This window comes from Mastigoproctus giganteus, chromosome 9 (genome assembly GCF_048544385.1).
Source record: "Mastigoproctus giganteus isolate SK-2022 chromosome 9, ASM4854438v1, whole genome shotgun sequence".
In the NCBI taxonomy this organism is placed as follows: Eukaryota; Metazoa; Arthropoda; class Arachnida; order Uropygi; family Thelyphonidae; genus Mastigoproctus; species Mastigoproctus giganteus.
Window position 1 is genome coordinate 130,910,300 of NC_143583.1, and position 27,066 is coordinate 130,937,365.

The following is a 27,066-nucleotide window of genomic DNA, read 5'->3' on the forward strand; positions in this document are numbered from 1 at the left end:
CATACAAATTAACACGTGACACAGAAGCCTATGATAGATACAAGTTGATATGCAACCAAGTTACAAAGGAGGTTAGGCAGGCGAAGGCAGATTAAGAGAAATCCTTGGCAAGGGATGCAAAGAAAAACAGCAAAGAGTTCTTTACTTATGTAAACTCTAGAAGGAAGGGGATGAATCAGATTGGTCCACTTGATATCGATGGTTCAACTGTTGATGATCCTCCTCAGGTAGCTAACAAACTAAATGAATATTTTGCATCGACATTCACACATGAGGAGTTATTCAGCGAGGGGAATGCCAGAGGTGTATTCAACTCTGGCAGTAAGCTAGATAATCTTGTTATAACTAAGAGTAAAGTGGAGGAGAAATTGTTGAAGATAAACACAAGAAAGGCAACTGGGGTGGATGAGATCTATCCAGTTATATTAAAGGAAGCAGCAAAGGAAGTAAGAAAACCCCTAACCATAATTATGAGAGCATCCTTGGACTCAGGAGAGGTTCCCATGGACTGGAGATGTGCAAATGTATCCCCAATTCACAAAGGGGGATCGAAGGGTGACACGAGTAATTACAGACCAGTTAGTTTAACTTCTGTTCCGGGTAAAATAATGGAGTCGCTGGTTAAAGATGCAATGCAGGATCATCTAGACAAGACTGCAGCAATAATTCAGACACAGAATGGGTTTGTTAAGGGAAAGTCTTGTCTGACAAATTTGATAGGATATTATGATGTGGTTACAAAGGAACTAGATGCAAAAAATAATTTTGATATCATATATTTGGATTTCAGGAAAGCTTTTGACACTGTTGCGCATGGAAGACTATTGTACAAATTGGAGCAGAATGGTATTAAGGGTAAGTGCGAGATTAGCCTGTGCAGACGTTGCTCCTTAAAGCTCTTCAGACAGAGAAGTTTTTCCTGATTTATTTTCTGCTTTATTAGTTTAAATTGTCATATTAACTTATTTCTAGAGTAGCTTTATATTCCTAGTTACGATACTTAGTTTAAAGTTTAACTTAGACAGAGATTTTGTAGATATTACTTAGTATCGGTAACGGTATCAAATCCACGTGTCACAAATTGAACGAGAAGTATTTTTTTTTTTAACCAAATTTAGTCGATTTATTAACCAATTGTTATATCAAATTATCTTCTATAAGTAGATTATAGACCTAGTCAGGATCCTTAGTTTATTCTAAATTGAGATAGCGAGATTTGGAAGCTAATCAATACTTACGAGTCCGTAGAAATACCGTTCGTGAATTCCCGCCATTTTTACACGATAGCATAAGCTTAGTGTAGTATAGTGCATAATATAATATTGTCAATTAATCAGTAAATCTATTAATCTTGATAAACTTTATTGTCAGTTAAATTGTATTTTTAACTCTATAAATATATATAACGACTTAATCGTAACAAATAATTAATACATAACTATAGTGGTACACGTGATACGGAAGTTGTATAAAAGGAACTCGTAGAAAACACTAGATACCGAAAAAAATATATATATAACATAACTGTTTTGGGATATAACTTAAGGATTTAATTTTTGTTTTGAATTTTATTGAATTAAATCGGAATCATGACTCTGACCAGAGCAGCAAAGCAAAAGGCTCAAGCTAATGGGAGTGCTGTGGTTCAGGGGAGAACTGAGGGGGGCAGTTGCCCTCTGAATCACAGTCTATTAAAATGCACTGTTTGCTTGATGTTTGCGGAGCAGTCGGGTACGGGACATGATACTGCCAAGGGGGATGTCTTTGTGTGTGCACGATGTAAGGAGTGCAAGGAAATCAGGCGACAACTCAGCATTGTTATGGGCCTTTATGAGAGCTTGAAGGACAGGGTGGATGCCCTCGAAGGAAATAAATTGAGGGCCCATCAAGCTCTCAGCTGCCCACATCAACGCCAGAGCTTGCACTTGGTCATCAGGCAACACAGAAGCAGCCCCCTAGGCAGAATGCGCTGGTCCCACAGGAACTAGTAGTTGTTGGAGACTCTATTGTCAGGGAAACGGGGAACATGCTTTGTAAAAAGGATAGGTGGAATAGGACCAGGGTATGTCTGCCAGGGGCAAAGGTTGATGACGTTGTAGAGCGGATATCATCTTTTAAGGGCACAAAAGGTGATATAGTTGTACACGTTGGCACCAATGATATTAAGAGTAGGAGACCGGCGGAATTACTTAGCAAGTACAGATCACTGTTGAAAAAAAGCCGTGAATTAGGGTTGAACTTGAAAGTGTCTGCAATTCTGCCCAGACACGATAGGAGGGAGTATATGATGAGAGCCTTGTCGATCAATTCGGCCCTGGAGGGATTGTGCAAGGCTCAAGGGGTAGAATTTTTTTCAGCCTGGACTGTACTTGTTAACAGAAGAGATTGCTTCTACAGGGATGGGATACACTTAAATAGAAAGGGTGCAAGAATTTTTGCTGATGCTGTCGAGGCAGTGTTAGGTGGGTCGGAAAACTGCTAGTTGGGGGGGGGATACAAGGACTAATAGATTAACAGTAGCCACTGGCAGAGGTGGAAGTGATTCTTGCACTGCTTCTATTGAAATGAGCAGAAGTCTGAAAAACAAGATGCAGGATATTTCAGAGACTGCTGGTAGTCATTGCGGTACAAGTAAACACATGGGTTGTGTTAGGGTAGCTAAGAATAGAAACAGGTGCATGTATACCTGCGTGTACACCAATGCTAGGAGTTTGGTAAATAAATTTGATGAATTTGAGGTATTGCTCAAAACATCAAACGCAGATATTGTTGGGATATCAGAGACGTGGTGTCACACAGATATAAGTAATGCGGAACTGGAATTTGGGGAATACAATGTGTATAGAAAGGATAGACAGGACAGGAGGGGAGGAGGGGTTATGCTATTAATTAAGAAACACATAAAGTCCAAGGAAGTGAAGCCAGTCGACATCGATGGACAGGGCAGTGTCGAGTCAGTTTGGTGTGACATAAGCATAGGGAAATCAAAATTGAGAGTAGGAGTGTGTTATAGGCCTAATGACTCTGATGAGTATAATAAGATATTGTACAGGGAAATAGAGTGGGCCAGTAAATCAGAGAGTCTTATAATGGGGGATTTTAATTTCCCAGATATTGACTGGAATTTGTGGGTTGGTCACTCGCACACTAGCAAGGCTTTTGTGGATTTATTGGATGATTGTTTTCTACATCAGCATGTTCGTGAGGCAACAAGAGGGAGCAATACTCTTGATCTGATTATCAGTAGTGATTCTTCATGCATTAAGAACCTGCAGATAAATGAACCACTAGGTGGCAGTGATCACAGTGTGTTGAAGTGGGATTTACTCAAGGAGGTAACTACCATCAGAGGTAAAGGGAAGGGTTTTTGTTTTCGTAAAGGAGACTATGATGGTCTGAGAGAGTATTTAAATTCTGTGCAGTGGGACCAACTGATGATGTTACCAACAGCAAACTCAAAATGGGAAGCATTCAAGGAACTAATCTTGGAGGCTACCAGGCTTTACATACCAACTAAGAAATATTGTTCAAGGTTTAGGCCTAAATGGTTGTCAGATGAACTAATGAGACATGTGGCAGAGAAGAAAAATGCATGGGATACATACAAATTAATGGGTGACATGGAAGCCTATGATAGATATAAGTTGGTCTGTAACCAAGTCACAAAGGAGATTAGGCAGGCAAAGACAGACTACGAAAAATCATTGGCAAAGGATGCAAAGAAAAACAGAAAAGAGTTCTTTACATACTTGAACTTGAGAAGGAAAGGGATGAATCAGATTGGTCCACTGGATATTGATGGTTCAACAGTTGAGGATCCTGCTCAGGTGGCTAACAATCTAAACGAGTATTTTGCATCTACATTCACGCATGAGGAGTTATTCAGGACGGAGAATGATGTAGGTAAAGTAAACATTGGCAGTGAGCTGGATGATTTTGTAATAACTGAGAGGAAAGTGGAGCAGAGATTGTTGAGGATATACATAAAAAAGGCACCTGTGGTGTATGGGATCTATCCAGTTATATTAAAGGAGGCAGCAAAGGAAGTATGCAAACCCCTAGCCATAATTATGAGAGCTTCTTTGGACTCAGGGGAGGTACCCATAGACTGGAGATGTGCAAATGTAACCCCAATTCACAAAGGAGGATCAAAGGCTGACACAAGTAATTATAGACCTGTTAGTTTAACTTCTGTTCCAGGTAAATTAATGGAGGCACTGGTTAAAGAAGCACTGCAGGATCATCTAGACAAGAATTCCGTTATAGCTCAGACGCAGCATGGTTTTGTTAAGGGCAGGTCTTGCCTGACCAATTTGATTGGATACTATGATGTAGTCACAAAAGAACTGGATGCAGGGAATAACTTTGATATTATATATTTGGATCTTAGAAAGGCTTTCGATACTGTTGCACATGGAAGACTGCTGCACAAATTGGAGCAGTGTGGCATTGGAGGCAAATTGCTGCTATGGATAAGGGGATGGTTGAGTGGCAGAAGACAGAGAGTGGTAATCAATGGACACTGCTCAACGTAGACTAATGTTATTAGTGGAGTTCCTCAAGGTTCAGTGTTGGGTCCGTTGTTGTTTTCGGTGTTTATGAATGATATTGATGATGGGATATCAAGTTTAATGTCCAAGTTTGCAGATGATACAAAGGTTGGCAGGGTCGTTAAGGACACTACTGACGCTATGCTGCTGCAACAGGATCTGGAAAGGTTGAACAGATGGGCTGAGAGGTGGCAAATGAAGTTTAACATTGACAAATGTAAAGTTCTACATATGGGATACAGTAACCCCAGAGCAACGTATCAACTCTGCGGTACTACACTGACAGTGGTGGAGAATGAAAAGGACCTGGGGGTAATTGTGCAGGCAGATATGAAGTTCTCTGAGCAGTGCAGACTAGCTGCAAGAGTAGCTCATGGTGTCTTGTCAATGATATACAGGAATTTTTCTAGCAGGGATAAGGAGGTGATTATTCCCTTGTATAAGGCAATGGTTAGGCCACATCTTGAGTACTGTATACAGGTCTGGAGGCCTCATTTCAAGAAGGATGTAGAGCTGCTGGAACGGGTACAGAGAAGGGCAACAAGATTAGTAAATGGAACAAAGGGTTGCTCTTACGAAGAAAGGCTTAAGTTTTGCAAATTACAGAGTCTGGAGACTAGGCACCGGCGAGGTGATCTGATAGAGGTGTATAAGGCTTTGAATGGTTTGAGCATGCTCAATGCCAATGGGATTCTTCATCTTGCTCAGAATAATCACCTCAGAGGGCATAAATTCAAATTGAGGAAGGACGGATGTCGGATAGATGTGCGGAAATTTGCCTTTGGCCAGCGGGGTGGTTGGTTGGTGGAACCGACTTCCATCACTTGTTGTTGAAGTTGATAGCCTAAACAAATTTAAAGCTCAACTGGACAGGTATTTCGAACGAACGGAGGGGTGAAATCGGAGTGGGTTTTTTTTTTTTTTTTTGGCTGATGCTGAATAAGCTTGCTTTCTTGCATCATATGCCTCTACTAATGCTAATGCTAAGTTGCTACAATGGATAAAAGGATGGTTAACTGGGCGAAGACAGAGGGGTGGTAATCAATGGGTGCTGCTCTTCGTGGACTAATGTTATTAGTGGAGTCCCACCGGGTTCGGTGTTAGGTTCACTGTTGTTTTGTATATTTATCAATGATATTGATTTTTTCAGGCTTAATGTCAAAGTTTACAGATGATACAAAGGTTGGCAGGGTTGTTAATGACAGTAATGGCAGTGTGCTTCTGCAACAGGATCAAGATAATTTGGGCAGATGGGCTAAGAAGTGGAAACTGAAGTTTAACCTTGACAAATGCAAAGTACTGCATATGGTTAGAAGTAACCCCAGAGAAACGTACCAACTGTGTGGTACTACACTTAAGGTGGTAGAAAATGAAAAAGACCTGGGAGTAATTGCGCATGCAGATATGAAGTTTTCTGAGCAATGCAGACAGGCTGCCAGGGCAGGTCATGGGGTTTTGTCAATGATATATAGGAATTTTGCTAGCAGGGAAAAGGAGGTGATTATCCCTCTGTATAAGGCAATGGTCAGGCCACGCCTTGAGTACTGTGTACAGGTCTGCAGGCCTTATTTTAGGAAGGATGTAGATTTACTTCAGCGTGCACAGAGAAGGGCAACAAGATTGGTGAGGGGAATGAAGGGATCCTCTTACCAAGAGAGGCTTAAGTTCTGCAAATTGCAGTGGCTGGAGACTAGGCACCTGCGCGGTGATCTGACTGAGGTGTATAAGGCCTTGAATGGGTTCAGCACGCTGCATTCTGATGGGATCCTTCCACTTGTTCAGATTACGAACCTAAGGGGGCATAAATTCAAATTAAGAAAGGACAGATGTAGAATAGATGTGCGGAAATTAGCCTTTAGCCAGCAGGTGGTTAATTGCTGGAACAAACTTCCATCTGTCGTTGTGGAAGTTGATAGGTTGAATAAATTTAAGGAGGAACTGGACAGGCATTTGGAGGGAATGGTGTGATTTTTTTTTTTTTTGGCTAATGCTGCATAAGCTTATACATTTGCTTTCTTGCATCACATGCCACTACTACTACTACTACAAGTAATTATAGACCTGTGAGTTTAACGTCTGTTCCAGGAAAATTAATGGATGCACTGGTTAAAGAAGCACTGCAGGATCATCTAGACAAGACTTCAGTTATAGCTCGGACACTGCATGGTTTTGTTAAGGGGAAGTCTTGCCTGACCAATTTGACTGGATACTATGATGCAGTCACAAAAGAACTGGATGCAGAGAATAACTTTGATATTATATAGTTGGATCTTAGAAAGGCTTTTGATACTGTTGCACATGGAAGACTGCTGCACAAATTGGAGCAGTGTGGCATTGGAGGCAAATTGCTGCTATGGAAAAAGGGGTGGTTGAGGGGGAGAAGACAGAGAATGGTAATCAATGGACACTGCTCATCATGGACTAATGTTATTAGTGGAGTCCCGCAGGGTTCAGTGTTAAGTCCATTATTGTTTTCTGTATTTATAAATAATATTGATGATGGTATATCAAGCTTAATGTCCAAGTTTGCAGATGATACAAAGGTTGGCAGGGTTGTTAAGGACACTACTGATGCTATGCTGCTGCAACAGGATTTGGAAAGGTTGAGTAGATGGGCTGAGAGGTGGCAAATGAAGTTTAACATTGACAAATGTAAAGTACTACATATGGGAAACAGCAACCCCAGAGTAACGTATCAACTCTGTGGTACTACACTGACAGTGGTAGAGAATGAAAAGAACCTGGGGGTGATTGTGCAGGCAGATATGAAGTTCTCTGAGCAGTGCAGATGGGCTGCAAGTGTAGCTCTTGGTGTCTTGTCAATGATATACAGGAATTTTTCTAGCAGGGATAAGGAGGTGATTATTCCCTTGTATAAGGCAATGGTCAGGCCACACCCTGAGTACTGTATACAGGTCTGGAAGCCTCATTTCAAGAAGGATGTAGAGCTGCTGGAACAAGTACAGAGAAGGGCAACAAGATTAGTGAATGGAACAAAGGGTTGCTCTTATGAAGAAAGGCTTAAGTTTTGCAAATTACAGTGTCCGGAGACTAGGCACCGGCGTGGTGATCTGATAGAGGTGTAAAAAGCCTTGAATGGTTTGAGCATGCTCAATGCTGATGGGATTCTTCTTCTTGCTCAGAATAATCACCTGAGAGGGCATAAATTCAAATTGAGGAAAGAGAGATGTAGGATAGATGTGCAGATATTTGCCTTTAGCCAGCGGGTAGTTGGTTGGTGGAACAGACTTCCATCTGTTGTTGTGGAAGTTGATAGCCTAAATAAATTTAAGGCTCAGCTGGACAGGTATTTCGAACGAACGGAGGGGTGAAGTGGAAGGGATTTTTTTTTTTTTTTTTTTTGGTTGATGCTGCATAAGCTTGCTTTTTTTTTGCATCATATGCACTACTAATGTTAGTTAAGCTAGTGGTAGTAGGATACTTCCAGAAATTATTCCATGCATGGTTTTTCTTTTATTTGGCAAAAGAGCATTCTACATTCCACCAGTGATTTCGGTGAACACAATATGTCTTGGATTTTGGAATGGAAGCATTTGCCACAGTCAGAATCTAATTTGTGATGTAAGTAGTTACATCAGTGGTTTTCAACCAGGGTGTTGCGGCACTCTAAGGTGCCGCAACAATGTTCCAGGAGTGCCACATAATTTGATTTTATGTTGCTTAAACTTATTATTATATATATTTTTTAAATTTGTTTATTTCATTATAAATATTTGTACATTATCTTTTTAATTTTGTGGTGAGCTATAATTGATGTTTATCTAGCAGCTCTATATAAAGAATAAAATTATTACGTAAGTATATATAATTTGTATGACGAAATGTAGTTTTTATAATTATGTTATTATAATAACTATCATATATATATATATATATATATATATATATATTTAAATAATGTCTTAAAGTTTAACATAAAATAAGAAAATAAATCAATATTAAGTTATCATTAGAGGGAGCAAAATGCACATCCTCCACATGAAGCCCTGATATATCCGATAATTCAAAATAAAACAAAATTTAAACATAAGCCAGTATTATGGCAAAAATGTAGAGCAAAAAATTAACATAAAAATAACGTAAAATAAAATAAACCAAACAGGAAAGGGAAGTAAAGATAATAAGACATAAACACAGCCGATTGTACCCTATATAATTTAGCACTTTAAATCCAATTAATAAAACCGATGTCAAATTTAAAATAATGCCAATTATTATATGATTTAGCAGTACCCCCTCGAAGGTACCAGTTCCGAAAAACGTGAAATATCACCAAAAAAGGGGTTAAAAGCACTACTAAAAGCAAAACAAAATATCAAAATAATAGACTGACCATTATGCCCCATATCGACAGAGGACCACGAGGCCAATAATGGTCATGGAATAGCTGCATTTCAATCGCCATACAAATCGTCGCAAAGGCGAAAAGATCAAAGACCCCAACCACCCATACCTCCGATCGATCCACCAATGCAGAGGACCTGCATAGCGGTGGTCCTTATGCAGCGGCGCCTCCGTAGCCAGGTGGGAAGGAGCAGCAGTGCGTAGCACACGCTTCTTGATTAGACCGGGGTTCGAGCCCGTCACCACCAAATACGGAGGATGCGGAAAGGTCAGGGAATGACCACCGCATATTCCCGGAGCAATATGGCCTTAGTTGCTAATGCTCCTAAAAACCAAAATAACAATAACAACAACAATCCTTATGCAGCGAAAAATAATTTATAGAACAGACAGCACTCTAGATCAGAGCCACACCACTGACATAATGTAAGCTAAACCAGCTTATATAAAGGAAAGAAAGGAATAGATTTTTATGTTAAACTTTAAGACATTATTTAAATATAAATTAGTGGTAGTACCACTACTACCACTAATATGCTAATATGATATGCTAAATAAGTAGCGCCTGTGCCACCATCTATTCCTTTCTTTCCTTTATATAAGCTGGTTTAGCTTACATTATGTCAGTGGTGTGGCTCTGATCTAGAGTGCTGTCTGTTCAATAAATTATTTTTCGCTGCATAAGGACCACTGCTATGCAGGTCCTCTGCATTGGTGGATCGATCGGAGGTATGGTTGGTTGGGTTCTTCGATCTTTTCGCCTTTGCGACGATTTGTATGGCGATTGAAATGCAGCGATTCCATGACCATTATTGGCCTCATGGTCCTCTGTCTATATGGGGCATAATGGTCAGTCTATTATTTTGATATTTTGTTTTGCTTTTAGTAGTGCTTTTAACCCCTTTTTTGGTGATATTTCACGTTTTTCGGAACTGGTACCTTCGAGGGGGGTACCGCTAAATCATATAATAACTGGCATTATTTTAAATTTGACATTGGTTTTATTAATTGGATTTAAAGTGCTAAATTATATAGGGTACAATCGGCTACTGTTTATGTCTTATTACCTTTACTTCCCTTTCCTGTTTGGTTTATTTTATTTTACGTTATTTTTATGTTAATTTTTCGCTCTACATTTTTGCCATACTACTGGCTTATGTTTTAATTTTGTTTTATCGGATATATATATATATATATATATATATATATATATATATATAACTGTCATATTATGTTTCAATAAAAAGAAATGAAAGTATACCAGTAGAGCAAAGAATTTAACATGCAAAATTAAGGAAAATAGAGTCCAAATTAAAGGAAAATTTGGCAGCACCCCCCCCCCCCCAGATAAGCACCAGTTTCCGAAACATGTGAAATATCACTATCTGTAAATGTAACCAGACAACAATACCAAAATTAATTTGAAATAGAGAAAAAAGTATGCCCCTTCTCGTGATGGGGCATAATGGTTTGTCTTTTCTATTCAATTTGATATTATGGTTTGTTCTACTTTTTTTCTCTATTTTAAATTATTTCGGTATTGTTGACCGGTTACGCTTACATAAAGTGATATTTCACATGTTTCGGAAACTGGTACTTATCTGGGGGGGGGGTGCCGCCAAATTTTTCTTTAATTTGGATTCTCCCTTCTAAATTATTTAATAATGTTTCTCCAACGTTACTCTATCCTTAATTTTGCATGTTAAATTCTTCTTTGCTCTACTGGTTTGCCACGCTACTGGTATACTTTAATTTTTTTTTATTGAAACATAATATTACAGTTAAATACATGCAACATGTTCTGGTTTTTGCATATTTGCTACCACTGATGTCTGCTCTACTTTCGTTATTTTTTATTTTCACTTAATGTTGGTCTTATTTCTGTGGTCTAATTTTCAATTCATTTGGATTTAATCTAAATTCCAAAGAATTATATATATATATATAATAATACTTAATATTTTACTAAACTTCCAATTGGATCATTGATCAGGATTTTGAGTGTATATATATATATATATATGTGTGTGTGTGTGTGTGTGTGTGTGTGTGTGTGTGTGTGTATTTATACACAGAGAGAATCTGATCTAACGGGCAGAAAATTGAGTAGGTGTGCCGCAAAATAAAATAAATGAGTTAGGGGTGCCGTTATTAAAAAAAAAGGTTGAAAACCACTGAGTTACATCATCAATATGTTTTCTGTTGGACATAAATTCTATCTAAAAGCATTTGGGCAGAACAGCCATCCCAGTTTCTCTTACTAAACTTCCAATTGGATCGTTGATCAGGATTTTGAGTTACTCCTGTTTGTATTGAGCAAATTATTGGAAAAAGGTCACTGTTAAAGGGATCTGATAATACAGACCATGTCAAGATTGGAAAGATGGATGGGGAGCAAATTGATAAGTCAACTGCAGAAGCAGATCTTGTTTTGTTTGTTTGGTTTTTTGTTTGGTTTTTTTTTTTAGGAGCATTAGCAACTAAGGCCATATTGCTCCGGAATATGCGGTGGTCATTCCTTGACCTTTCCGCATCCTCCGTATGTGGTGGTGACGGACTCGAACCCCGGTCTAATCAAGAAGCGTGTGCTACGCACTGCTGCTCCTTCCCACCTGGCTACGGAGGCGCCTAGATCTTGTAGGTAGGTGGATGTAAGTAGGAGATCCAGAGTTTAGTAAATTAAGATTATTATTCATAAATTCTTCAATTAATTTGCCTCTTCTGTCCATTGTAGCGGACCCCCACAATGGATGGTGTCCATTAAAGTTACTGAAAAGACAAATTGGAGTTGGGAGCTGTGTAATGAGGCTGTCAAGTTCTGAATGGGGAAGAGGTAGAGATGGTGGAATATAAACGGTAACTGATGTACCAACTGCAATACGAGCAGCCACAGCTTCTAGATTGGTTCTTAACTGGATCGGCTTGGATGGCACGTTAGAATTAACCAGAATAGCTACTCCTCCATGTGCAGGAGACCGAGTTTCTATCTTGTCTGTACATCATATAATTAGGCGCCTCCGTAGCCAGGTGGGAAGGAGCAGCAGTGCGTAGCACACACTTCTTGATTAGACCGGGGTTCGAGCCCGTCACCACCAAATACGGAGGATGAGGAAAGGTCAGGGAATGACCACCGCATATCCCGGAGCAATATGGCCTTAGTTGCTAATGCTCCTAAAAACCAAATAACAAACAAACATCATATAATTGGAGAATTTTGGCGAAACTTGGGGTGACAAGAATGTTTCCTGTAGACATACAGCTATGGGATTGAATTGAGCTATTAAATCCCTTAAGTCATCAGAATGACTGCTTAGTCCTCTGCAATTCCACTGTATGATGCATTATTTAGGTTTGCCTGAAGATGATTCATCTGGCTGTTTTTCCAGTCTTTTTTTTTTGGGAATGTGAGGCAACCAGTATCAATAGTGTCATTGGCATGCAATTCTACGATGGGTTTCTCATAATCCGGGTGTACATCCAATTCCATACTGTTGGTTTGTGGTTTGGCTTTCTTACAATCTTTAGTAGTTTTCATTCTTTCAGTGTCCTGCGAGACTGTTCGAGTATCAGTTGGGATACTAGTTGGAGTGTTTGTGGATTTTAGTTTTGGGAGTATCTTTTCTGGAGGCTGATAAGGTTTCTTTAATCCAATTTGCCAAGGAGGTGTTTGGTGGTATTGACACATCTGTTTGAGTTGCAGTTGAATGATAGCTTCAGGTGCAAGATGCATAGGATAGATTGGGCATGGTCAACATAATTTGTATGCATAATTCAAGATATGTTACTTTATGTTCTATTTTGTATCTTTGAATTTTCTTTCCAGTTTTCCAGATATCACATGATTTAGAAAATGCAGGATGACTTCCTTTGCAGTTGGAGTTGAGGCTGAGCAATCTGTTTGTGTATGGTCCTTAGAGCCACATATAGGAAAGATGGCATCACTTCTGCATGCCTGCTGAGAATGGCCATATTTCTGGCATTTAAAACAGCAAAGAGGATTCAGGATGTATGGCCGAATTCAGCAGTTTAAATAGCCAGCTTTTACAATGGATGGCAAATCAGGAGTGCTGAAGGTTAAAATGATGGATCAAGTTGGAACAAGATTTCCATCTTTTTTATCATTATGCGCTTCACACCGATTACCGTCTGATTGCTATGTTCTTGGACTAATCCCTCCTCAGACACTGAAAGTAGGTCCCACTCTGTGATGACACCTTTCGATGAATTTAAAGTATTGTGGGGAGTAACAGATACTGGCAACCCACCAAAAGTTTTTGTCTTTAACAGCCACTCAGAATGTTTGGTGGTGGCTATTTCAATCAGGAAGTCTCCTGATTGTAGTCTCTTTACCATTTTTGGTGATCTTGCAATAGATTCCAAATATATTTGGATCATAAATGGTGATAGCTTGCCCACAGGCTGAGTGTAGACAGAGAGTATATCACCAGAAAGTTAGGGAGGCTAGGACACTGCTTCTCTTCAAAGTCTTTTAGGTTGGTTTGCATAATTTTCATTGGACATTTTTCTGACCTTGAGCTTGATGGCTCTAAAGGCGGAAAATTGTTTAAATTCCTTCTTCCAGGTTACCAGCCCCACCACGTGGAGGGAGGAGCTGCACCACCAGTGACCAAGTGGTTGAGAAAGTTAGTTGGGTTAGTACGGATTATATAAATATATATTTATAAGGAAAGAAAGGTGAATTTCCTTTCTGGATTCTTACTTCAAAGCTTTTAAGTAAAGAATCACTTGGGTAAAACAGGAAGAAAAGATACTCGAAAATAAATATAACTTATTCGCTGAGAAAGAGCACTCTATATATGGCACAAAAGATCACTATGTCACTATCACTTGGCACTCTGAGCCCTCTGTACTTGTTCCAGCAATTCTACATCCTGACTAAAATAAGGCTTCCAGACCTGTATGCAATACTCAAGAAGTGGCCCAATCATTTACTTATACAATGGTATAATCACATCCTTATTCCTGCTGGAAAAATTACTGTATATCACTGACAAAACCCATGAGCTGTCCTGGCAGCCTGTCTGCATGCTCAGAGAACTTCATATCTGACTGCACAATTACCCTCAGGTCTTTTTCATTTTCCACTAGCATCAGTATAGTACCACACAGTTCATACATTACTCTAGGGTTACATCTTTGGTGTTTTTATTTGCATCTTTTGCCAAAGATTTCTCATAACCTGCCTTCACTTGCCTAACCTTTGTGGCTTGATTACAAACTAGTTTATATCTACCATAGGTTTCTGTGATGCCTGATAATTTATATGCATTTTTTTTCTTTACCAAGAATCTTATTAGTCATCTGACATCCATTTAGGCCTAAACTTTTAACAGTATTTCTTAGTTGGTATGAAACGTCTAGTATGATTAATTCCTTGAATGCTCTCCATTTAAAATTGGCAGATGGAAACATCATCAGATGATCACATTGTACACAATTTAAAAAATGCCTGAGACTGCTGAAATTACCTTTATGAAAGCAAAAACCCTTCCCTTTACCCTTCATGGTAGTTACATATTTAAATAAATCCCATATCAATACACTGTGATCACTGCCACCTAGTAGTTCTTTTATCTGCAGATTCTTAAAGCACAAAGAATCACTGCTGATAATCAGATCAAGAGTATTACTCTCTCTTGTTGCCTCTCTAATATGCTGCTGTAGAAAACAGTTATCTAATAAATCCAAAAAATTCATGCTAATCTGTGAGTGCAAAGCCACAAGTTCCAGTCAATATCTGGAAAGTTAAAATTTCCCATTATAAGACATTTAGATTTACTGGCCCACTCTATTTCTCTGCACAGTAGTTCATTATACTCAGAGTCATTAGGCCTATAACACATTCCTACTCTCATTTTTGCTTTCCCAGTGCTTATGTCACACCAAACTGATTCCACATTGCACTAGCCACCCATCAACTCTATGCACTGCCTTGGATGCCCTCCCCTCTTCTCCTGTTAATTTCTGAAAATTGAATCAATTACAGGAATACACTGTACTCCCAATATTCAAAGGAATACACTGTACATGCCATATTCAAATTCTGAACCCCTTCATATCTGATTGACAACATGTCTCTGGTATCCCAATGATATCTGCATGTAATGTCTTGACCAGCACTTCAAGTTCATCAAATTTATTTAACATGCTCCTAGCATGGGCATACATGCACCTCTTCTTACTCTTGTTTACCCTAACACAGCCCATGCATTTACTTGTTCCATGATGACTCCCAGCAGTCCTTGAAATCTGCAGCAACTTGCTTTTCAGGCTGCTGCTTGTTCCAATAAAAGTGTGCAGGAATCACTTTCACCTCTGCCTGGGACTCTAGTTAATCTATTAGTCTGTGTACCCCCCAAGCTAGCAGTTTTCCCACCCATCTAACATTGCCTCAATACCAGCAAATATTCTTGTACCATTTCTATTTAAGTGTATCTCATCCCAGTAGAAGCAGTCTCTTCTGTTAACAAGTACAAACCACACTGAGAAGACTTCTACTCCATGAGCCTTGCACAATCTCTCCAGGGCCGAATGGATTGACAAAGCTCTCATCATAACTGGGCAGAATTTTAATGGTTTTTTTTTGTTTTTTTTTTAAGTTTATTAAAATAAACTTAAAATTAAAGTGCAGACAGGGTTAAATTTAAGTGCAGACACTTCAAATTAACCCCGCAACTAACAACTTTTTTTACATTGCCCTGTACTTGTTAAGTAAGTCTGCAGATATCCTACTATGAATGCCATTAGTGGCAACATTTACAACAATACACCTTTTGTGCCCTTAAAAAATGATATCTGCCCTTCAATGTCATGCTCACATCTGGTGAGTATGGGCTTGGCACACCCAGGGTCCTGAGCTGGACATCATCATTCTTCTCTTTCTTGGTGATTCCCTTCTACTATTGACTCTCTCTCTCTCTCTCTCTCTCTCTCTCTCTCTCTCTCTCTCTCTCTCTCTCTCTCTCTCTCTCTCTCTCTCTCTCTCTCTCTCTTTCAGGATAACTCGGGAATTTTTTTTTTTTTTTTGGCTGGTGCAGCATAACCCTCAGGCTTCCTTGTGCCATATAGCTAATAATAATAATGATTTACAAAAGCACCTGGCAGATAACAGTGCATTATTTATAAAGCAGAATGTAGAGTATGTTTGATTTCTCTTTTTTACATTTTTACAGCAAGCCTATCTTTTGAAGCATCCTGCATCCCCCTCCCCAGTTATTATACTTGCTTTCTAATTTTTATACTTGCTTTTGTAAGCACTTCCTAATTCGTTTCACAAATATACGTGGTCTCAATTCTAATCTCAACGATGTCCATTTCCACTTGCAGTCTGCCAAACCCCATGTACCTTTTCTGACAGAATCTCAGTTATCGGTTGATTCAACTACTGCTCATCTCGGATGCCCAAATTATTTGCTGTATGATTCCTTTCGCCTCAAAGCTGGTACTTGTGCATATGTCCGTTCTGATATTCCCTGTCAGAGACTTGGCAATTTGGAATTTCCTCTCTTTGATCTTCTCTGGCTTAATCTTGTTGAACTTCATTGTCAATTAAATTGTACTTTTAACTATACATATAATGACTTGGGTTACATAACATAAATAATTAGTAAAAAATAAATAATTAATACTTAACTTGATACGGAAGTTATATACAGGGATTTCGTAGATAACACTCGATACTGAAACATAAATATAGTGTTATAACTGTGTTAGGATATAAGTTTAGGGTTTTAATTTTGTACTGAAATTTTACTGAAATTAAATCGAAATCATGACTCAGACCAGAGCAGCAAAGCAAAAGGCTCAAGCTAATGGGAGTGCTGTGGCTCACGGGAAAACTGAGAGGGGCAGTTGCCCTCTGAATTAAAATGCACTACTTGCTTGATGTTTGCGGAGCAGTCGGGTACGGGCCATGATACTGCCATGGGGGATGTCTTTGTGTGTGTGTGATGCAGGGAGTGTAAGGAAATCAGGCGACAACTCAGCGTTGTTATGGGCATATATGAGAGCTTGAAGGACAGGGTGGATGCCCTCAAAGGATTAAAAGTGAGGGCCCATCAAGCTCTCAGCTGCCCACACCAATGCCAGATCTTGCACTTGGTCATCACACAACACAGCGGCAGCCCCCAAGACAGAATGCGCTGGTCCCAAAGGAACTATTAGTTGTTGGTGACTCTATTGTCAGGGAAACGGGAAACATGCTTTGTAAGAAAGATAGGTGGAACAGGACCAGGGTATGCCTGCCAGAGGCAAAAGTTGATGATGTTGTACAGCGGATATCATCTTTTAAGGGCACATAAGGTGATATAGTTGTACAAGTTGGCACTAATGACATTAAGAGTAGGAGCCCGGCGGAATTACTTAACAAGTACAGGTAATTGTTGAAAAAAAGCCGAGAATTAGGGTTGAATTTGAAAGTGTCTGCAATTCTGCCCAGACACGATAGGAGGGAGAATATGATGAGAGCCCTGTCGATCAATTCGGCCCTGGAAAGATTGTGCAAGGCTCAAGGGGTAGAATTTTTTTCAGCCTGGTCTTTACTTGTTAACAGGAGAGACTGCTTCTACAGGGATGGGATACACTTAAATAGAAAGGGTGCAAGAATGTTTGCTGATGCTATCGAGGCAGTGTTAGGTGGGTCGGAAAACTGCTAGATTGGGGGGATACAAGGACTAATAGATTAACAGTAGCCACTGGCAGAGGTGAAAGTGATTCTTGCACTGCTTCTAATGAGCCACAGCCTGGAAAATAAGATGCAGGATATTTCAGAGACTGCTGGGAATCATTGAGGTACAAGTAAACACATGGGTTGTGTTAGGGTAGCTAAGAAAAAGAACAGGTGCATGTATACTTGCGTGTACACCAATGCTAGGAGTTTAGTAAATAAATTTGATGAATTTGAGGTATTGCTCAAAACATCAAAGGCAGATATTGTTGGGATTTCAGAGACGTGCTGTCACACAGATATAATGAATGCAGAACTGGAATTTGGGGAGTACAATGTCTACAGAAGGGATAGACAGGATAGGAAGGGAGGAGGGGTTATGCTATTAGTTAAGAAATACATAAAATCCAAGGAAGTGAAGCCAGTCGACATTGCTGGACAGTGCAGTGTCGAGTCAGTTTGGTGTGACATAAGCATTGGGAGATTAAAATTGAGAGTTGGAGTGTGCTATAGGCCTAATGATTCTGTTGAGTATAATAAGAAACTGTACAGGGAAATAGAGTGGGCCAGTAAATCAGAGATCTTATAATGGGGGATTTTAATTTTCCAGTTATTGACTGGAATTTGGGGGCTGATCACTCACACACTAGCAAGGCTTTTGTGGATTTATTGCATGACTGTTTTCTACATCAGCATGTTCGGGAGTCAACTAGAGGGAGTAATACTCTTGATTTGATTATCAGTAGTGATTCTTCATGCATTAAGAATCTGCAGGTAAAGAACCAATAGATGGCAGTGATCACAGTGTGCTGAAGTGGGATTTACTCAAAGAGATAACTACCATTAGGGGTAAAGGGAAGGGTTATTGCTTTCGTAAAGGCGACTACAATGGAGTGAGACAGTATTTAAATTCTATACAGTGGGACCAACTGATGATGTTACCAACAGCAAATTCAAAATGGGAAGCATTCAAAGAACTCATTTTGGAAGCTACTAGGCTTTACATACCAATTAAGAAATATTGTTCAAGGTTTAGGCCTAAGTGGATGTCAGATGAACTAATGAGACACATGGCAGAGAAGAAAAATGGATGGGATACATACAAATTAACACGTGACACAGAAGCCTATGATAGACACAAGTTGATCTGTAACCAAGTTACAAAGGAGGTTAGACAGGTGAAGGCAGATTACGAGAAATCTTTGGCAAGGGATGCAATGAAAAACAGCAAAGAGTTCTTTACTTAGATAAACTCTAAAAGGAAGGGGATGAATCAGATTGGTCCACTTGATATCGAAAGGGAGTTATTTAGAAAGGGGTGTATTCAACTCTGGCAGTAAGTTAGAGAATCTTGTATTAACTGAGAGTAAAGTGGAGGAGAAATTGTTGAAGATAAATACAAGAAAGGCACCTGGGGTGGAATGTGATCTATCCAGTTTTATTAAAGGAGGCAGCAAAGGAAGTAAGCAAACCCTTAGCCATAATTATGAGAGCTTCCTTGGACTCAAGGGAAGTACCCATTGACTGGAGATATGCAAATGTGACCTCAATTCACAAAGGAGGATCAAAGGGCAACACAAGTAATTATAGATCTGTTAGTTTAACTTCTGTTCCCGGAAAATTAATGGAGGCACTGGTTAAAGAAGCAATGCAGGATCATCTTGACAAGACTTCAGTTATAGCTCAGACACAGCATGGTTTTGTTAAGGGAAAGTCTTGCCTGACCAATTTGATTGGATACTATGATGCAGTCACAAAAGAACTGGATGCAGGGAATAACTTTGATATTATATACTTGGATCTTAGAAAGGCTTTTATTTGATACTGTTGCACATGGAAGACTGCTGCACAAATTGGAGCAGTGTGGCATTGGAGGCAAATTGCTGCTATGGATAAAGGAGCGGTTGAGGGGGAGAAGACAGAGAGTGGTAATCAATGGACACTGCTCATCGTGCACTATTGTTATTTGTGGAGTCCCTCAGGGCTCAGTGTTGGGTCCATTATTGTTTTCTGTATTTATAAATGATATTGATGATGGTATATCAAGCTTAATGTCCAAGTTTGCAGACGATACAAAGGTTGGCAGGGTTGTCAAGGACACTACTGACACTATGCTACTGCAACAGGATCTGGAAAGGTTGCGCAGATGGGCTGAGAGGTGGCAAATGAAGTTTAACATTGAACTGATGTAAAGTTCAATGTTAAACTTCATTTGCCACCAGTGTTTCTTGTATTTATCTTCAACAAAAGTACTTGACAATTGTAAAGTACTACATATGGGAAACAGCAACCCCAGAGCAATGTATCAACTCTGTGGTACTACACTGACAGTGGTAGAGAATGAAAGGGACCTGGGGGTGGTTGTGCAGGCAGATATGAAGTTTTCTGAGCAGGGCAGACGGGCTGCAAGAGTAGCTCATGGTGTATTGTCGATGATATAAAAGAATTTTTCTAGCAGGGATAAGGAGGTGATTATTCCTTTGTATAAGGCAATGGTCAGGCCACACCTAAAGTACTGTATACAGGTCTGGAGGCCTCATTTCAAGAAGGATGTAGAGATGCTGGAACGAGTACAGAGAACGGCAACAAGATTGGTGAATGGAACAAAGGGGTGCTGTTACGAAGAAAGGCTTAAGTTTTGCAAATTACAGAGACTAGGCACCAGCGAGGTGATCTGATAGAGGTGTATAAAGCCTTGAATGGTTTGAGCATGCTCAATGCTGATAGGATTCTTCCTCTTGCTCAGAATAATCACCTGAGAGGGCATAAATTCAAATTGAGGAAAGACAGATGTAGGATAGACGTGAGGAAATTTGCCTTTAGCCAGTGGGTGGTTGGTTGGTGGACAGACTTCCATCCCTTGTCGTGGAAGTTGATAGCCTAAATACGTTTAAGGCTCGGCTGGACAGGTATTTCGAACAAACGGAGGGGTGAAGTGGAAGTGGTTATTTTTTATTTGTTTATTTTTTTTTTTTTTTTTGGCTGATGCTGCATAAGCTTACTTTCTTGCATCAAATGCCTCTACTAATGCTAATGCTAAAAATCTCTCTACCTCATTGTGTCAAATTCATCTGTTGTCTTTACCGTTCTCCAAACTCCACTAATCACTTGGAGCTCTTTGACTTCCTCTCTTTGCAACTTGACTTTTTCCAGTCCAACTTTCCTAACAGTGAGGTAATTTTCCTTGGTGATTTTAATGTTCACAACTCCAGCTGGCTTCCGTTGTCTAGTCACAACAACCCAGCTGGTCGAGATGCTGAGGCTTTTGCAATTACTAATGACCTTGCACAGATTGTTCATTTACCTACAAGAATACTGGGCAGTCCTAACCATACTGACAACACACATGATCTTTTTCTCACAAACAACCCTTCTATGTACACGGTGGAAGTGAGAGGTCCTTTAGGCACTTCAGATTACAACTTGGCGATTGTCTCTTCTCCAATGGAGCCTTTATCTCATTGCTATTCCCAACCTCGTGTTGTTTGGCATTACAAGAATGCAAAATTGGATGACCTGCGAGATTTCTTTTCTTCTTTTCCTTGGTCGGATTACTGTTTCAAAACTTCTGATGTCAACGTTTACTCAGATCGTGTCAGTGAAATTATTCTTGTAGGAATGGAATCCTTTATCCCACACTCCACTTTAAAATCTCGTCCTTTATCTAAACCTTGGTTTTCCAATAAATGTGCTAAGGCTGTTCAAGAGAAGAATGTTGCATATCGTAATTGGCTTGTTTCTAATTCTTCAGTTTCATTTTCTGCCTACACCAAAGCTCACAACAATTGTAAAGCAGTTATTAATCAATTCAAACTAGAGTTTGAACAGGCTAAGAGTAGAAAACTTGCTTCTTGCCCTAATGGTAGCCAAGCATTCTGGTCTCTTGCCAAAGCTATTGGCCACAACTTTTGCCCATCTCTGCTCCCACCTCTGTCCAAACCAGATGGTTCTGTTGTCACTTCAGCCAAGGATAAAGCTGATCTGCTAGCATCCCATTTTTCTTCCAACTCCTGTATTAATGATCTTGGTAAAACACCTCCCACCATTCCCAAAACGCTCCATTCAATGCCTCCGGTGGTCTTCCGTCTAAAGGATATCATAAGGATTTTGACGAATCTTGATGCTAAGAAAGCTCCAGATCCTGATGGTATTTCTCCACTTGTTCTCAAAACCTGTGCTTCTGAACTTACTCCCGTTCTTTGCTGCCTTTTTCACTCTCTTATTCCAAAGGTTTTTTTCCTTCTGCTTGGAAATTTGTTCATATCCAGCCAGTTCCTAAAAAGGGTTAGAAATCCCTCTCATCCAATTATCATCCCATTGCAGTTACTTCTACTCTTTCTAAAATAATGGAGAAATCAATTAACCCCAACTCTTAAACTACCTAGAAACCTTCCGTCTGATCAACGATCGCCAGTATGGATTCCGTCAGTGTTGATCCACTGGTGATATTCTGGCTTATGTTACCCATTTATGGACTAATTCAATGGAAAGGTTCGGTGAAACACAAGTAGTTGCTCTTGACATCTCAAAGGCTTTCGATCGTGTTTGGCATAACGGTCTTCTAAAAAAGCTTCCATCTTATGGTTTGACAACTGTTTTTAGTAATTGGTTATCCAGTTTTTTCTCTGATCGCTCACTGATGGTGATGGTAGATGGTTCTCTGTCTTCTAACTTCTCCACTAATGCCGGTGTCCTCCAAGGTTCAGTTCTTTCACACACTCTTTTCCTCTTGTATATTAATGACCTTCTTCCATTGACTTGAAATCCTATCCATAGTTTTGCCGATGATAGCACATTGCATTCCACTTTCCATTTTGAGAAACCTTGATCTGCTCAATCAGCTTCAGCTTCTCAAAATTCTGCTACCAATTCCTTTAATGCCGATCTTCATAATTCACTGGTAATTCTCCAGTGGATCAAAGACAACTTGGTTGATTTCAACCCTTCTAAAACTCAGTTTTGTCTTATATCTCACAAAAAGGATTCTTCTGCTCCTATGCTTATCTTTATTAACACTTCGATTTCTAGGCAAAATGATATATCTCTTTTGGGGATTACCCTGACTTCTAATCTCTCTTGGCACAAGCACATTACAAATATTGCTTCCTCTGCATCTAAAAAACTTGATTTTCTCTTTCGCTCTGGGCGTTACTTTTCTTCGAAACAGCTGCTCACTCTGTATAAATTGCAAATCCACCCTGTCATAGAATATTGTTCCCACATCTGGGGTGGTGCCCCCAAAACCTCTCTCAGCCTTCTTGATTCCATTCAGAAGAGGGCAGTTAGGTTAATTAATGATTCATCTCTAACAGAGTCTCTCCACTTGCTGTCTCATAGACATACTGTTTCTGCTACATGCCTCTTCTACAGATACTTCCAGGCGCCTCCGTAGCCAGGTGGGAAGGAGCAGCAGCAGCAGTGCGTAACACACTCTTCTTGATTAGACCGGGGTTTGAGCCCATCACCACCAAATACGGAGGATGCAGAAAGGTCAGGGAATGACCACCGCATATCCTCGAGCAATATGGCCTTAGTTGCTAATGCTCCTAAAAACCAAATAACAAACAAACAGATACTTCCATGGGCACTGTTCTTCTGAATTGGCTTCTATAATTCCCGCTCTCTCTTTCAAAACAGTCTGAACACATGCCACCACCAGCCAACATCCATTTACTGTCCAACTTCAAACTCACAGAACCAACTTTTCACCTTCCTCATTTATTCATTCAATTGCCGTTTTCTGGAACAACCTTCCTACGTACATATTTCCTGAAAATTACAGTCTACAGAAGTTCAAGTCCAATGTCAACAAATATCTTCTTTCATCTTCTCAACCTCCAACCCAAGCATCGTACTAAGTACTATTAGGGTCTAGTACCTCTCATGTTTGGGGTTTACATAAAAAAAAAAATAAATAAATAAAAAAATTTATTTATTCTCAAATAAATTCAAAGATGATAATCTATGTAGCTTGGTGTTCTTGTTACTGCTATTTTCACTCCTGTGTAATAAGTAACAGGGCTTTCTTACAATACATATTGAACTTTCCTCTTCACGGTTTTTCTGAAAATACAGTCTATAAAAACGGAAGTCTGGTGCCAACAAGCATCATCTGCCTTTTCACCATTAAATCCATACATGAGGCTAGACTGAAAAATACAAAATAATCAAAAAAAAAAAAAAAAAAACCCATTAAAAATAATAAAATGTAAAAGAGCTGAAAGGAAGAATCGAACATGTAATCAGTGAAATTGATAATTAATAGCACACTTGTGGCTGTTCAAAGAATATGGCCATAATCTGGCCAAGGAAGCTGGGCACTGCAGACAAAAGTACACATCAAACTTCTGAAGATAGGTCAGTGGCATAGTTATGCACCATATACCAAAATAATTTAAGATGACAAATGTTTAATCATTACACTTTGTTTGTGTAGTATATTTTAAAATATATAACAAAAATTCAAGAAATTATCTAATTTAAATTTTTTATCTTAAACTTAACAAAATGTTGCAATTCTTATATCATTTAGTTGGATAATTATATCTATATTTTTATCATTAAAATTCTTGACTTCAATAAAATAAAATTCTTTATTTTGTGATATCTTTCATTTTTAATCAAGAAGGTAGGTCTGTTTCATTCTATATATCTGTTATTCTATCTGTTTATTTATATGTGAGCTGAGCTAATTATGCCTGAGCTTGGGGCTAACTGCATACTGAATAGCATTATATTTAGTAGGCCAAGGTTTGACGACCTAGGACACTGGTGACAAAGGTGTTACTTTGCAAATTAACAATAGGTAGTCTCTCTACACATCCTCTCCCCATCAATTCAAAAGTTTACCACTGGTACCATAAACACTTGGTTACTGGTGCCAGTAGTTCACTCCACACTGGAGGTGGGGGGAGAACTTGGCACATCAACTCTCAACAGATTGCTGACCATGTACTAGACTCGCACTCATAAAAATAAACATACACCACACATTCATACACATAGTTCCATGCAGGATGGCAACTAACCTGTGATGGTAACAATCTTGGTGACTCAGATGTTTGTCTTATAGTCCCTTTTAAGCTGCACATAGAAGTGGAACGTCCAACATGACTCCTAGAGACGTTATTATTTTCTCCATTACTGTTCTGATTTGTGCTTGGTTTACTCTCATTTGCATTATTTAAGTTTTCTGTAGAAAGGGAATTCAGACGTTTTAACCTTGGGGGCGGTCGAGGTCTCCATTCTGTTCCACTGTTTGTCTGGGAAGAGGGTTGTCCATCACCATCAGGTAAAGAAACTAGTTTGCTAGGAACAAAATGACTGCTAGATGTATGGTTGATGGAAGTGAATGGAACCCCACTAACAGCACTGTCTTCTACATCACTGGGAGGAACAACATTTGGCACCAAACTATTCAATGGTGTTACAGAACTTAATGTACCAAGTGTTTGATAATCACTGACTTGTTTTGATAAACTAGAGATGGCATTTTGTGTCTCACTAGTAACAAAATGACAGTTTTGTGGAACTGATATTGCATGCTCCATAACTTTGTCTTCTTCTGCAACACTATCTACAGTTTTATCACAACTGGAACTTCCATATCCCATCATTTTACGAATGTCATCTGCAGCTTGTCGGAACCGAGCAATCACTTCATTTTGCTCTTCCATAGACTGAGAAGAACTTGGTGGTGGAGGAATGATATAAGCAAATATATCATCTTCACTGTTCTGATAACTATCTACACTTCCATCGTCAGGAGGGGGTGGCACAGTAACATTTGCAATAAAGCTTTCAATATCTTCTGAAACAGATGTGCTTTTAAGAGATGATGGTAATTCCAATAACCTGTTGGTCTGCACCTGGGATAAGACATCACACAGATCCTCTGCTATCATTTTTGTTGAATCCAGGGAATTACTGGTTTCCTTCATTTCTTAAAAAAAAAAAAGAAAATAACATTGTGAAATATGCAACATATTTATACATATGACATAAACATTATTACTAAATAAATACAATCTTCAAACAAAACATTACTAAATAAATACAATTTGCAAACAAAAAACATTATTACACTTACAATCTGCAAACAAAACATTACACTTACGATCTGCACAAACATTATTACTAATTTAACTGTTTTGTTTACAGATGTGTTTTTTTTTTAATTACTAAAATGTTTTTTTAATTACTAAAAAAACAAACTGCAAATAAAACAGGTTCTAACGTAGTTCCTATCTCTTTATCACAGAAGATTCTATACTGCATGACAAACATATGCAGCTAATATCATCTAGTCAGCCAGGCCAAATTTTGATATGTTGCTAAGTTTTAGTATATATGTAAAAAATTTAGTATAATAGTTATATCTGCTTTTTTACATTTTTATAGTTAATAAACATGTAACAAGGTAGGCATAAACTGTTTTAAACATTCCAGCTGTAATATTTCATAGTGACTGCATCCATACTTATAGTTAAAAGGAGTAGGATAAACTTAAAATTCTCCAATTTATGTTCATTGTATTCTAAGTAAGGCAGTAAGCCTGAATATCAATACAGTGAACCCTTGATAATCCAAAGTAATGGGGAAGAGGTCATCCGGATTAAGCGATAATTCGGAGAAGAGAAGCAAAAGATAGCCCTAAGGGACAAAAAAAAAAAAAAAAAAAACTTCACACATGAATGGAAAATTTAATGATATAGGTAGTGCTGGTGAAAATCATTTAAAAAACCACTGTAGAGTCTTTATTTAAAAACTATAAAAAGACAATACACTTATCTATCGATATATGGATAAATGTATTGTCTTCTGTCTTTTTATACATTTATCAGGTGGTGCTGGTGCCACATGGAATCGCCACTTGATCATTCTGTGAACACCACTTAAACACAGCTTCTTCCAGGAACACTTCTTTTGGCTTTTTTAATGTCTGTCTATTTGATAGATTACTCCTATCACTCCTGCATCGAATTTTAAAGGAAATGTCTTTATAGATTCTTTTTGTTTTTTAATATCTGATACAGCCTGTTGGCCAATACCAAATTCTTCAGCAATTTTTTTTATTTCCAGGAACACTATTTTCAAGTCACTTTGAGCTTGTTAATGATAGTTTATGTAAAGTGTTTTCTTTTTATATCACTTTTTAATTCTTCATCTTTTGCCAAAGATTTCTCATAATCTGCCTTTGCTTGCAGGGCCGGATTCTCTTAAATTCCCATTAGGCACCATAGCACAGTGCTAGGGCCTATGAAATTTTTAGGGCCTATGAAAGAAGGCAAAAATTAAAAAAAATAACAGTTCACTCTTTTCACTGTGACTAATAAAAAACAAGCGCTGAGAAATCATGTGTGCGATCGGCTCTAGGAGCTTCAATTCAATAAAAATACACTATCTAGTGACTGTTCTCGAAACTAGAAGAATCAAAGTGATGATCGCTCTGTCAATCGAGGTGGT

General features: G+C 38.8%; 1 protein-coding gene across 6 annotated transcripts in view; it reads right to left on the minus strand.

The window, feature by feature from the left end:
- LOC150080735 (uncharacterized) overlaps window positions 1–27,066 on the minus strand; it is an 856,799-nt gene that overhangs the window by 41,808 nt on the left and 787,925 nt on the right. For all 6 annotated transcript variants that reach the window (XR_016547438.1, XR_016547439.1, XM_090382087.1 and 3 more), the window contains one exon: window positions 24,630–25,543. Coding sequence is in view for 4 of the 6 variants with exons in the window: in XM_090382087.1 (XP_090238213.1) it covers window positions 24,630–25,543 (914 nt within the window). In the remaining 2 variants the exon portion in view is untranslated. The remainder of the gene's footprint in view (window positions 1–24,629; window positions 25,544–27,066) is intronic.